This window comes from Echiichthys vipera, assembly GCF_963691815.1.
Source record: "Echiichthys vipera genome assembly, chromosome: 9".
In the NCBI taxonomy this organism is placed as follows: domain Eukaryota; kingdom Metazoa; phylum Chordata; class Actinopteri; order Perciformes; family Trachinidae; genus Echiichthys; species Echiichthys vipera.
The window spans coordinates 20,569,292-20,582,593 of NC_139834.1; the positions used below are offsets into that span (position 1 = coordinate 20,569,292).

At 40.5% G+C, this 13,302-nt stretch overlaps 1 protein-coding gene across 1 annotated transcript in view; it reads left to right on the forward strand.

The window, feature by feature from the left end:
• Window positions 1-6,276, forward strand: part of cntn3a.1 (contactin 3a, tandem duplicate 1) — a gene marked incomplete at its 5' end in the record, with an annotated part of 63,916 nt that extends 57,640 nt beyond the window's left edge. The window contains 8 exons of the mRNA XM_083920128.1: window positions 125-274; window positions 1,973-2,043; window positions 2,458-2,692; window positions 2,958-3,073; window positions 3,331-3,517; window positions 4,357-4,469; window positions 5,490-5,658; window positions 6,152-6,276. Coding sequence (XP_083776254.1) covers window positions 125-274; window positions 1,973-2,043; window positions 2,458-2,692; window positions 2,958-3,073; window positions 3,331-3,517; window positions 4,357-4,469; window positions 5,490-5,658; window positions 6,152-6,243 — 1,133 coding nt within the window. The 3' untranslated portion in view covers window positions 6,244-6,276. The remainder of the gene's footprint in view (window positions 1-124; window positions 275-1,972; window positions 2,044-2,457; window positions 2,693-2,957; window positions 3,074-3,330; window positions 3,518-4,356; window positions 4,470-5,489; window positions 5,659-6,151) is intronic.
• Window positions 6,277-13,302: the final 7,026 nt, after the last annotated feature.

The window sequence follows — 13,302 nt, forward strand, 5'->3', positions numbered from 1 at the left end:
AAAGGAGTAAGAAGGATGTGACACATGAAGTGACAGTAAATAACACATCGCCAGCTTGGCTAACACTAATGGTGGCAGATCAAGCAGGATTTTGATGAAAGGTTATTTCCACGACCTCTCTCAGTTCCTGAACTGCTCGGGGGGAAGCAGCTGTCGTCCACTGTCATTGACTTGAGTTCCTGGGTGGAGTACGAGTTCAGGGTCCTGGCAACCAACAGCATAGGAACAGGAGAGCCCAGCAAACCCTCCAAAAAGGCCCGCACCAAAGAAATGCGTATGTATCAGAAGCTCCTTACATTTCCTCTGCTGCCAACAGTGACACAAGATATGCCCATTATATACAAAGATATCCTGATTCAGAGAATGTTATTGTATCAGTGTATTTCAGAGAATGATCTACTTTGAATGAACTTCTTTCAGGGCACACAACACATTAATTAATTAAAAGCACAATAAAAATAAGTTGATGCCCAGCAGTCAGACTGTTTTACCTGTGCGTGTCTGGAGAGAACAAGTCCCCTTTAGGGCAGTGCATAGAAAATACATATAGTAGAGACAGTATCACTTTAGTTCAGAACCAAAATGCATCAAATCTAGTTAAATGAGTGGATTAACAATAGATTTCATTTTTTTTCGATAAAATCACCCACCCCAAATGTGTAAATAAGTAACCATACACACAGAGTATTTATACATACAGTAACTGCAAGTACATGCACCTACATATGTGTAGATACGTACACATACTGTAGTATATATACAAACATTTATATGGATAAACATGAGGAGGCCTTGGGGAAGACCCAGGACCAGGTGGAGAGATTATATCTCCACACTGGCCTGGGAACGCCCCAGGATCCTCCAGTTAGAGCTGGTTAATGTGGCCCGGGAAAGGGAAGTTTGGGGTCCCCTGCTAAAGCTGCTGCCCCCGCGACCCGACCTCGGATAAGCGGTTGAAGATGAGATGAGATGAGATGAGTTAAAAACATAAAGCAAGAAGAATACCTTTATTTCACTCTGTTATTATTATTCAGGTTAAACACACACAGGCCCGAAATACACACACATGCACAAACAGGACCTATATACATTCAAGTAATGGAGCGATGTCAAAGCGAGCGTCCTGAGCAGTTGGAGGTTCAGTGCCTTGCTCAACAGCACCTGGGCAGCGCCCAGGAGATGAACTGGCACCTCTCAAGCCAACATTACACACTCCATTCGTGGTCCACACAAGGACTCGATCTGGCGACCCTACTGTTCCCAGCCGAGTCACCAATGGACTGAGCTACATATTGTCTGATAATGACCGATCCATAAAGACCTTCTCATTGAGTATAGGGTAGTGCTTAATGGCTTCACAATGTGTCGTTGTATCCACTGTGCTGCACATTAAAAGGCAAATTGCACCAATGTCACGTCTTAGGTCGTATGGAGTGATACTGAATATGTGAAAAAAGTTATATAAAGACTTTTGTGGGTCTAGAGGAAGCTGTGCAAAATATAATAAACCGCCCTAAGTCACGTCTCTTGGCAGTGTCGGTTGTAGCTTTAGACTACCAGTTTGAATGGGAAAAAGAATTGAGCTTACCAGACCTCTGTGGCCTGCTCCTCATTGTGCTTGAGGCTACCAGCTTGAGGCTACAAACTGTCTGCAGTTGAATGGCATCATGTGTAATGGAGGTGCCAGGTCTTCACAACAAAGAAGGATGCATGGAATAAAAAAGGCAATATCTTTGTCCATCTTAAGACCGACAGTGACACCAGCGTGATGTTAAATTAGTGTAGTACTCTTTAAAGTATAAATTTAAGAAAGGTCTAACTCTTGAAAATGTTAGACATGTCCATTACCTCTTTAATACCTCTTACTCTTTTAATTGTAGGGTGAGCAACCATAGTGGTACTCCATATTGTAATTTCTAGTTTCAGATACTTGAACAAACTTGTGCTTCTAACACTGCGGTTGATCTGTTAGTTCCCAGGGTGACTCCGGGCAGAGTGAATGGCGGTGGTGGAGGACGTTCAGAGGTGGTCATTACTTGGGAGGTAATCTTGTATTTACATGCATAACATTTTTGATTGTGTTTTCTGGTGAATTGTTATGATTGTATTTTTACAATGTTTTTTTAATGATATGCTACATTCAAATGCACCATTTAAAAAAAAACACACAAATATATGAAATGCATCACCCTGACCTGTATAGTAATGGACACATATATTGCACTATGAAATTGACACATACAGTGTAAAGAAAGGATAGTGCCATTTTATTTCCCCTCAGTATAAAACCTCTTCAGCAGATAGAGTGATAAGTTTATGCAAGGCTTGCAAGTACAGTACCTCCCTCAGCACTATTTTTCTAAGTGCCCTAATCCGTGCATAGCTGCATTTCTTTTAGGTATTAATATCTTTAAGATCAGTCATTTTGAGTCATCACTCTGACTCATACCTCCTTAGCCTGTTCCTGAGGAGCTGCAGAGCGGTCCAGGCTTTGGCTATGTGGTGGCTTTCCGCCCACTCGGGGCGCAGGGCTGGATGCAGGCTGCTGTCACGTCCCCGGACGCCTCTAGATATGTCTTCAAGAATGAGAGCATTCCTCCCTTCTCCCCTTACCAAGTCAAAGTCGGGGTTTACAACAACAAGGGAGAAGGCCCCTTTAGTCCAGTGACCACCATCTACTCAGCCGAAGAAGGTGTGTACTATGACAACTTTGTAGCAAAGCATGTGGCAGATAAACCCTGGGAATATTTGCAACGGATCAGATTAGTTTGATTATTTTTATGAGTTTTGATTGTTTTAGTGTATTTGAATTCAGTGGACTTTCCAGGACTTAATATTGGAGCACTCACTGATGTGGAGAGATTGCATGCTGCAGTGTATTCAATAAGTCATTCCCAAGACGTGGGTTGAGTGAATCCGTGCATTTCTCCTTATCATGACTATCCTGTGTGCTTCAGAGCCCAGCAGAGCTCCAGGGAGGCTGAGGGCGAAGAGTGTATCTGCGTCCGAGGTAGAGGTCACCTGGAAGCCGCTGGCCTGGAGCAACAACCGCAGACGCATCCTGGGCTATGAGGTCAAACCAACACATGCCCACACAATAGGAGTTGTACAAATGTAGTTGACAGTGTCAACAGCTAGTGGCATTATATCTTGGATAACAATGACCTTTTTGTTTTAGTGTCTATATAAATATTCAATCATGAAGTGAACTGCAGTATATAAGCATGATGAAGCCCTCCAGCATTCATGCCCACAATGGTGCAGTTACGAGTAACAAATCAGATGCAAGCCGACAAAAATGTAATTTTTGTGTTTGTTGTGTGTTTTTAGTTGCAGTACTGGGGTGAGAGGAAGAAGCAGGACACAGCCAGCGTGATCAGGACAGTGGGGAATAAAACTTCAGTACTCATCAGGGATCTGGAGGGCAGCAGTACCTATCACATGTCCCTGAGGGCCTATAACAGCGCTGGAGTGGGTCCGCAAAGCATCATAGTCAATGTCACAACCAAGAAACCGCGTAAGAGCTCTCAGCACAGTGAGGGGGACTGACTGTGTCTTTTTGAGCATGGTTTTCCTTTGTTTGCTTTTCTCGCCCTCTGGCTAAAGGTGCACCCGTTGATATATTTCCTCTCGGCAAAATTGTCTCACCAATTACAGTGAAAGTAGGGAATATTCACTACACAAGGACCCTTTAAAGGTACCATGTGGAGGATTCTTGTTTATCCACCGTTAAATGTATTAAATGCCACGCCCACTCCCGGCCTGGGGATCATACCAACATGAATTGTGTGTGACAATCATGTAGAACGCCTGCCAATCTTTAATGTAAATGCCAGTTAAATTTTACAATCACCCTGTGCGATTTGACATGCAGGCCTAGCTGGACAATGATGCGATGTTTCCCTGCTGAGAGATTTCCGATAAACGTCAGTTAACTCCTCTTTATCTTTATATTATTTCACGCTTTTCTTCTGCGTCGCCTGCATGCCAATGATCACATGCATGTACGTCCTTGGTCAAACAAAACAACTGCCAAAACAATGCTCCATGGAGCCACTAGTGTAGAAACTTCACAGGGCTCTGACAGAGATGAGTATCACCCTATGTTCATATAGGCTAATAATGTAAATAATTGATCACAGTTTAATATTTCCATTACACACTCACATGTCCTCATCACTCTCACCAACCACCTCCCTCACAAACAGCCGTAGAGTCAATGCTCACTCCTAACAGCAGGATGATAAACTGATAATGAGAAATCTCCTTCATGCTGAGTTGGTTCTGGACTCTACTGTTTATTGACCAGGTGGCTTGTTATTTTCACTCCTCTTCCTCCCCCTCATCCCCCCCTAGCTCCCAGTCAAGCTCCGGTCAAAATTATGTGGAACACTTCTAACTCCAAGGTCATCTTGAGGTGGGACCAAGTACACGCTCTGGAGAACGAGTCAGAAGTCACAGGATATAAGGTAAGAAGCAGAGAGTTCTTCACTTCTCAAATAGAGAGTGCTTAAACTGCAGCTTTGTCGTCTGAATGGTTTTCTCAATTATAACCTAACAGACAATGACTGTGACTTGCTCTATTTACTTTACAAGTACACTGTTTTTTATGCCAGTTTTGACCGCATACATTTATTAATACCGGATTTCGCTAATAAGTAAGGAAACATCTAAACAGCTCACTGTAGAGTTGACTGCATTTTATATGCAGTGTTTTAACTATTCAAACTATTTCATACTAAAGTTGTGGATGACATGATGTGTAACTGAATATTCATTTAATTTGAAGTCCTCCACAAATTGCCTAGTCTCTTTAAAATAACAACCCCTTGATAACCACAACACCCACATCCAATTATTTTCACCATGTGATTTCAGCCACAACTTTGTCTGATTGTTTCTCAGTCATTGTAGGAAAGAAAGCGACTTTTGACTTATCATGTTGTTATTTCACAAATTGCCTTTCAGGTAGTCATGAATCCTGTGCCATTTGGCTTACCAACCTGAACAAAATTGTTAAGACATTAATTTGCTGCCTCCTATGTTTAGAATATGAAACTATGAAATCAATGTCTTAGTCACCTGCAGTCGCTGCACATTATTCGCACTACATTAAAGAGGTCTCCTGAGAGTGAGAGCTTACTTTATAGTATAATGGACAGATGCATCCACTGCCCAGAGTTAAGCTGCGGCTTACTGGATTGATGCATCTCTACATGCATTCCCATTGTCTCCACTGCACCATTTCCTCTGGTGGTCCATCACAGCCATGTGCAGATATCTACAGTAAGATAGATCCTTGTTAGTTTCAGAGGCAGCACATTACATCTCACTGAGCTATCTGAGAGAAACACAAGCCAGAACTCACACTGTCTTGTCAATGTATCAACAAGGACACCTTGTAACCCCTCCTATGATGCATTGTACCTGGAGTGGCTACATGCCATACCTCACATTGTCATCATCTTTACCTCTGCTTCTTCCTGAAGGTGATGTACAGCCAGGACAAACACAGCCGCCCCAGCGTGGTGGAGACCAACACCACGTCCTTGGAGTTGTCGCTGCCTGTCAACCAGGACTACGTTATCCAGATTAAACCTTTCAGCGAGGGAGGGGAAGGAAGCAGCAGTGGCCAGATTACCATCCCAAAGATAGCAGGTGGGACAGCGCTGAGACATGAAATATGAAAATAATGTCCTTCTCTGTTTGTGAGAAATCACTGTCTCTTGAAAAACTGCAAACATGCGCTGGTGTTTGTAGCGTAAAATGGCGGTGCAAAATGGCAAGTCTTCCGAAAAATCTTTTCTCTTTGAAGCTTAGAATGAATGTTGTGTTTACAATTGTCTTAGCTGTAAATATACAATCTGTTATCTGCAGACTGAGAAATACAGTATGTATCATCAAACAACAAAAATGGGCTCAGACATGTGGAGAATATTGTCAGTAGCTGGTTGTTTCCACCCCACATGTCTATAGCCTGTAGCTCTGTGAAAGACATAACTGTGCGCAGCGTACCAGTGCCATCTATCGACATACTTGTGTACTCACACCACACTGTACTGTTCTTTGTACTGAATGTGTTTTATAATTGGCTTGCTGTAGTTTTTTTCTGTGATAATTAACGTGGTTTTGATTTGTTTGTGTGTTTCAGGCCCCATAGCCAGAGGAGCAGCTCCAGAGTCTTCTGCATTTCCCTTGGTCAGCTTTGCAGCATTAATATTCACAGCCAGGACTGTACTATGACAAATGTCTGCATCAACCAGGCACTACAGCTGCTTATTAAGAGGAGAAACAGCAGGTCAGAGACAACAAGAGGCTGACAGACACTTTTCCACCTGCTCCCTTCCCTACCCTCTTTCCTCTTCTTTTTACAAAGCACTCTTTGTGAGGGAGATTATTTTCCTCCACCTTGCAAGGAGTTATTAAAATGTAGGGGCTCTTTCTTTGCTCCCTCCTGACCAGTGGATATTCTCATGTGGTTTTAACATCGGCGGTCCAGTGGTGTGTGTGTGATGCACAATAAGATATGTAGATGTTTTTTTCTCTGTGGGATTGTGCAGGTTTTGTTTAACGGATATTGTGTGTACCTCTGGACTATTCTTGTTGAGGCTGGGATTTGAACTGGGGTTGGAGGAGGTCCTTGCATAGCTCATATTTATGTGAGTGAAGTTATATTTAAGCTTGGTTTAAGACAAGAAATGAATGAAGTATTTTCCTTCCTCTCTTTGGACCGTCTTTGGGAAACTTCCTGCACTGTCTAAGAAGGAAAAACCAACTGTTACTAATCCCTGCTGACAGGGAGCTAAGCCTCATTGCTTTATGACAAACCACAATTTTGGACCTTTGAAACTTTGCCTGGATTTTATTCATGCTTTTACGTTGCGCCACATCACGTCGAAACCTCAAAGTTGCCATGAAACTGACTGTAACCAAAGGTACTGACCCGATGAGGTTCAGTTCCACCTGTTGTATCATTGTGAGAAAATGCAGCGTGTACACCCCTAATATGGCTTCCGTTGTAAACCGCAGATTTGTGTTGATTAATTGATGTCTTACCTTCCGCCCTCATCCATGGTAAGTGTGTGACAGTGTGAGCCGCATTGTTGTACACTGTATGTATGAAATCCTCAGGTCCCAAATGAGCCTTAAGATGATTATGATTACTATCCATGATGTTATTATTGAAGAGAGTTTTAGTAATCTTCCTCCTCTGTTTATTCACATTGTATTTTGGCTCACTCATGCTATAATTTATGAATAACTGATCATACTGTATGTGTATTACTGTATGTTAAGAGTTTTCACTTTGGTTACTGTTTAGATCTTAATTTTGGCCATTTTGGGCTCAGAAGAAACATGCCTTTCTCCTTTGTCTTTCATGATGAGCATTGTAATACGGTACAAGTGGCAGTGATAACTGACTTTTCTAACAAAGCTTATGACAAAGTAGGGATGGTATTTTACTGTCAGCTGCTGTTCGGCATGAGATCATTCAGTGTACGTACCTACGTTGCTTAGGATGTCTGAATGGATCAACCTGCTTTTAATAAACATAATGCCATTTTCCTCATTTCTTGCTTTGGTTTCATAAGAGACAGAAATACTATTAGTAAACTCTTGTGGTTTTACCTAGCAGATGGACAGATTGAATTTTTTTGTCAAACTGCCTTCTTCCAGGGTCAGGAATAAACAGTTTCATTATATTGACATAAAGGTCACACTTTATAAAGTGGTTACAGTTAAGGCTGAAAATGAACATGAAACTCTCAGTTTGTATTACTGCACACAAACGTCAACGACTTCTTCTAATACTCTGACTCACAGTTGTAAGACAAAGTTTATCAAACCCCTGGAATAACTTTAAAATGGATCTCAGTGATTGTACTATCTTGGTCTAATGTCACCATCTCAACAAGCCAATACTATTTTGTCATGCCTTTGTGGAAGATATTGTTACAGGTCCGGTGAGAAGGATTTAGTAGCATCTAGTGGTGACGTCAGATATTGCTACCAACTGAAACTTCTCCTTTGTGTCAAGTGTGTAGCAGAACGACGGTGGCTTACACCTATCTAGAGCCCGTGTTTGGTTTGTCCTTTCTGGGCTACTGTAGGAACATGGCGGTGAAACATGGTGGACTCGGTGGAAAGGACAAGCTCGGAGGACCATACATACACATAAAGGACTCATTCTGAGGTGACAAAAACACACTTCTTATTTTCAGGTGAGGGTACGCTTAAAAAAATACTTATTGATGTTATACTCCATTTCTGCCCACATTCATCCCCCTACACACTGCTCTCTTAAGCATTTGCAGGTTGGGAACTCTGCAGCACTGACTTAAACCAAACATCCTGTAACTGTTTGAAGCCCAGCCCATTTCTCTTCAAAAGGACAGATTCAGAACATTTCTCCCTAACCCCAGAGTTTTAATTCTTGCACCTAACTTTTCTCCAGCGCAGCACTGGAGAGATAGGCCTGGCAATGCGAGACTACTGTAATTATTTGTTGAGCTTGGGGTTTCTCATATGAAGCACCCACTTTAAGTCATACTCCAGTATTCCATTCAATTAAAGGTCAGGACTTGACTTGGCAATTTCACAATGTAAATTTTAATCTCTTTAAGCCCTTTTGTTGTGAATGTGTTTCTGTGCTTGGGGTCATTGACACACTGTGTGTCCTAACACCTTCAAGTCACACAAGCAAGAGAGAAAAATAACGTTTATCCTGTTCTCCCTGCATGCATGCTCCTGATCGATGTTTTGAAAACAGATACACATAAGTACTATCTATATTTGCACATCTAAAGCCGTGAACTGTGAATGTGTTGCTTCTTTGAAATTTCTTTGGTGCCCTTTCAAAGATCTCCACACCCTTTGCCCTCACAGGAGGAGAGCATGTTTTTTCATGCCTCTGAAAAGACTGGGTGGTTCTTTCTTTCAAAAGTATCTGTTGTGGAGAACAGAAACTTCATAGGGAAAGGACATGTACATAGTATTACCACACTAACTACATTGTGCTGTATGACTTTATCAAAATAATGTATGATGTCTGTGTTATTTTTAATACAGATTGTGTAAACATGTGTGCAGAGTGAAGGAAGTGCTCTTATCATTTACTTAAGTAAAAGTAATAATATCCCAGTGTAGAGATACAATTAAAAGTTCTTAATCCAAGTTCTTACTTAAAGTGAAATTCCGGTGTAAAATAATCCGAGGGTCTTTTTCGGCAAATATACTCATCGAATAAGCCCTCGAGACAATTTTTTTCGTGTAACAACTATTAACGTAGATATCCGGAAAGTCGCTAACAGTCACTAACAGCCGGATGCGGCTAAAACACTGATTAGCTCAGGGCAGTACGTGAAGGCATTAAAACAGCTTTTTTAACCACTAAAACTGCTCATGAGAAAACCAAACCTCTGCAGATAACATGATGAGTCCTTACACATTAACCGAAGCATCAACAACGTCGTTAGTGAACCCGTAGTTTATTAAAAGAGTGTTGTGAAAGGTTTTCCAACTGGCCCAGGTATCAGCTCCTCTCATAGTAAAGTCCATTTAAGACGATCACCAAATGCAATCCAAAAGAAAGGAGCCCACTGATGCTTCAGTTAATGTGTAAGAGTCTTCTAAAACACTCTTTTAATAAACTCTTGGTTCACTAACTACTTTATTGGTGCTTCAGTTAATGTATAAGGACTCTTATCATGCTACTGCAGAGGTTTGGTGTAATTTGGAGCAGTATTAGTGATTAAAAAAAAAGCTGTTTTCCTTTTCAATGTGTTCAACTTCCTTCCAAGAGCTAATCACTGTTATCCACATTCGACTGTCTGGGACTTTTCCTTTATAGTTCATAAATAGCTTATTTGATTAGTGTATTGCCTAAAAAGAGCCTGGGACGACTTTACACTGGAATTTCACTTTAAGTACAAAAGCATTAGCATCAAAATTAAAAGATTGCAATATACAGAATGGCCTATTTGCAAATAATGTATTTAATTGAATTATTGATGCATTAATGTGTGAATAACTTTATATACTGCTGGGCAGCTTAATCTTAATAATATATCATAATTTATTTGTCGATTTACATTTTGTATTAATAATGAGTTGTCAAATAAATGTAGTGGAGCAAAAATACAGCATTTAACTCTGAGATGTATTGAAGTAGAAGTACATATTATATACAGTTGCATAACGTGCAAATAGTCAAGTAAAGTACAAATACCTCAAAATTGTTCTTATGTACAGTACTTGTGTAAATGAACATACATTCAACCACTTCATGTATGTGTATATGATTAAAAGGGTTTAATCTTAGCTGTGAGATGCCTTTGCAGCATTTTCACTGCTGCTTACAAACAACTCAATTCAGGAAACAGGTGAGCAATATTTGCTTTATACAATTGGCATCTGAAGTGTATTAATAAATGAATGTTCTTAAGCAAACCCTAAAACCAGCTGCACTTGGTTAAGAAAATATATATAAATATTTAAGAAACTTGAAAGCCTTAATTTATACTGCATTATTTTTTCTCACGATTGAAAAACTGCAGTAGCTACGCTTCATTATTGGACCTAAAGAAAAACATAACCTAGCTGTAATAAGGCAAACAGACATGTGGAAGATCAAACGGAGGGATTTCCTTCTCATCTTGTTCTCTGTTCTTTATTAATTTCAAAGAAATGCAAGTACAATGTACAGCAAAGACACAGCACTAAGCAGTGGAGAGCAGCAGAGCAGAGGAGATGTAGCTGCTGAGGAGGAGGAGGCTCTGTACAGAGAGGAGAGGGTTAGGTTTCAGGGTCAGCCAGAGGTCGTCCAGTCAGACTTCAGCACCAGGTGTCTCGGCCACAGCCAAATGTCTGTGATTAATCACAGTCTGGTTATTAACTTGACAGATTTCCAAGAGCTGGCCTTTTCTGGACAGAGGAAAGACATTTGACCTTACAGGTTGATCCAAGGATGATTTGGATTATTTCGCCCCTTAGTGAAAAATGGTGGGTATGGCCAATATTGTTCCAAAGCTCTCTTCTTTGTGGTAAATGGTGCCCCCTAGTGTACATCAAACCCATGTCCATAAACTACTTCACAGCTTCACAATCCACCAAACGGCACCAAATATACAGTACAAGGTATGCATGGCTGCATTATCATTTTTTTCACCTTCCAGTTTGACACCCACATCCATGATTAGTCATTAGTGTAAAGGATTTGAAACCAAAATATGTAATGCAACGGGAATAACACTACACGTGTGAGCAGTAAAGTTTAGTGTCTGAAAAACAAAATCATACCTCAGTAATACCTGCATAAACCTGGCATGACAGTTTAAACATTGATTTTCTTAATTGAATGAATTGGATCTATTTGTATAAAAAAAAAAAAACTTCCAAGGAGACTTTTGCAGGTGATGTTAAAGACACCGTAATTAAATGGAAACATTGCTGTGTCTGGTTTATGCATTTGACTTTCTGGCACCACCTGTCAATTAAAAGCCCCCTGTTCATACAAATATTTTAATTAAAAAATCAGAGTCTGTACAATTTGACTGCTACTGTAATTGGACCACTACATGCCTTTGGCACCCCTCTAACATCCATGTACCAAAAGCTACAAAACTAAGTCCAAAGATTCTGCTCCTACTGTATATTTTATTCATAACACTGTACTACAGAAGGGCTCTGATGCATCATATCAATTCTTCAGAGTATGTTGAAAGATGAAGGAAATGTGTTTTACAAGGAATAGTCATGAAAAAAATGTTTTAATGTAGGAATGACTGTTTCTTTGCTGAGAGATTACAGTGATATGTAAAATAAAGATATAGACCAGCACCAGTGCATCAAATGAGATGAAACTGTTTCAGGGTTGTTACTGAAGGAAAGAGCTGTAGTCACTGCGCTGTCATTTGATTTTGGGATTTACAAAATTGAATGTATCGTGTGCTTCACACTATTTCTGATGAATGCTCTTCATTTCCTGTCAGGAGGCTCAATTTCCTTTTTTACTTGTCAGAGCTCAGATTCAACTTCAGATTGTGAAGAATTCAGCCTTTATATCTTGATCATCATAATCCATCCTTCTTATGAGTTAATATCCATATTACTCAATTACAATCCAATAATGCAAGACATGAGCATGCAAACATTATCTCAAATACTAGTTTTACTGATGCAGCAGCCCGTCTTCTGTGACTTGAACAAGGGTGTGAGCCTACTCTATGTACTGACGACACAAAATGGCCACAGTGGTATTATATCCAGCTGAATTCTGAAAGCATATCTAAAGAGAAACTGGGCTCATTCTGACACATCAGCATGCTCAGAAACTACATCGTCACTATTTGAATAAATACACACAAACGCACTGTTTGTATTAACAGCTCCTAATGTCCAGATACAAATGGGGACATTCTTTCAAAGTCTAAAGTCCAGCAACTCAAACATCATGGTCAAATACATCTTACAGAAGTAAAAATCTTGACGGTAAGACAGCTAGTATAGTGATCAGACTAGCTCCGACTTTGATCCTTATTAAACACCACCAGGGGACCTTGTGGGCTCCACATGATCCGTTCTGCTCAGTGCATCCTCATCAGTCAGTGTGACGGGGGTGGGACAAAGCTCATTTGTTCATTCGATGGCTATGCAGGAGTGGAAACTAAAAGTAGGATTTGCTCTGCTCTCTCTAAATCCTGCTCTACAGGATGCTCATACAGTATACTGTACATGTACTGTACATGTACAGTACATGTAGCTACATGTAATGGATTATTTTCCTTATTCAGTGTACGCACAATAGGGTTTTACAGCATTTTTTTTCAGGACACACAGCAGGAATCTGATGATTCCTTGTTATTTAGTACAGCAGCACAGACATGTAAGACACTCCTAGGTGCATGACCTTTTTTTTTTTTTCTTTTCTATTTCCCGAATGACACTTTCTGCGTGGAATGGGTACCAACATGGCACATGGCCTTGGATTGTTCCACAGTGTGGATGAGTACACAGATTCTCTTTGACCTTTGAGGAATAATACTTAAGCAAGTGTTTTTAATATACAGGCCCTGAGGGGTTTGCAGGGAATTTAGTTGGATTGGATCTTTTTAACTGTTCCAGATGTTTGGGATTCGGGTGGCATATTGTCGACCAATCAACGACCACAAGTGTCGTCTTTTTCAGCATACCCGCCAAATCACTCTGCTGAAAATTAATGTTTTCGATGGTGAAATGTTTGAGAAAAAATAAGATATAAGGATTTCCAAGGAGTCTTGTTTGAGAGGCTCCACTTGAGTGCCA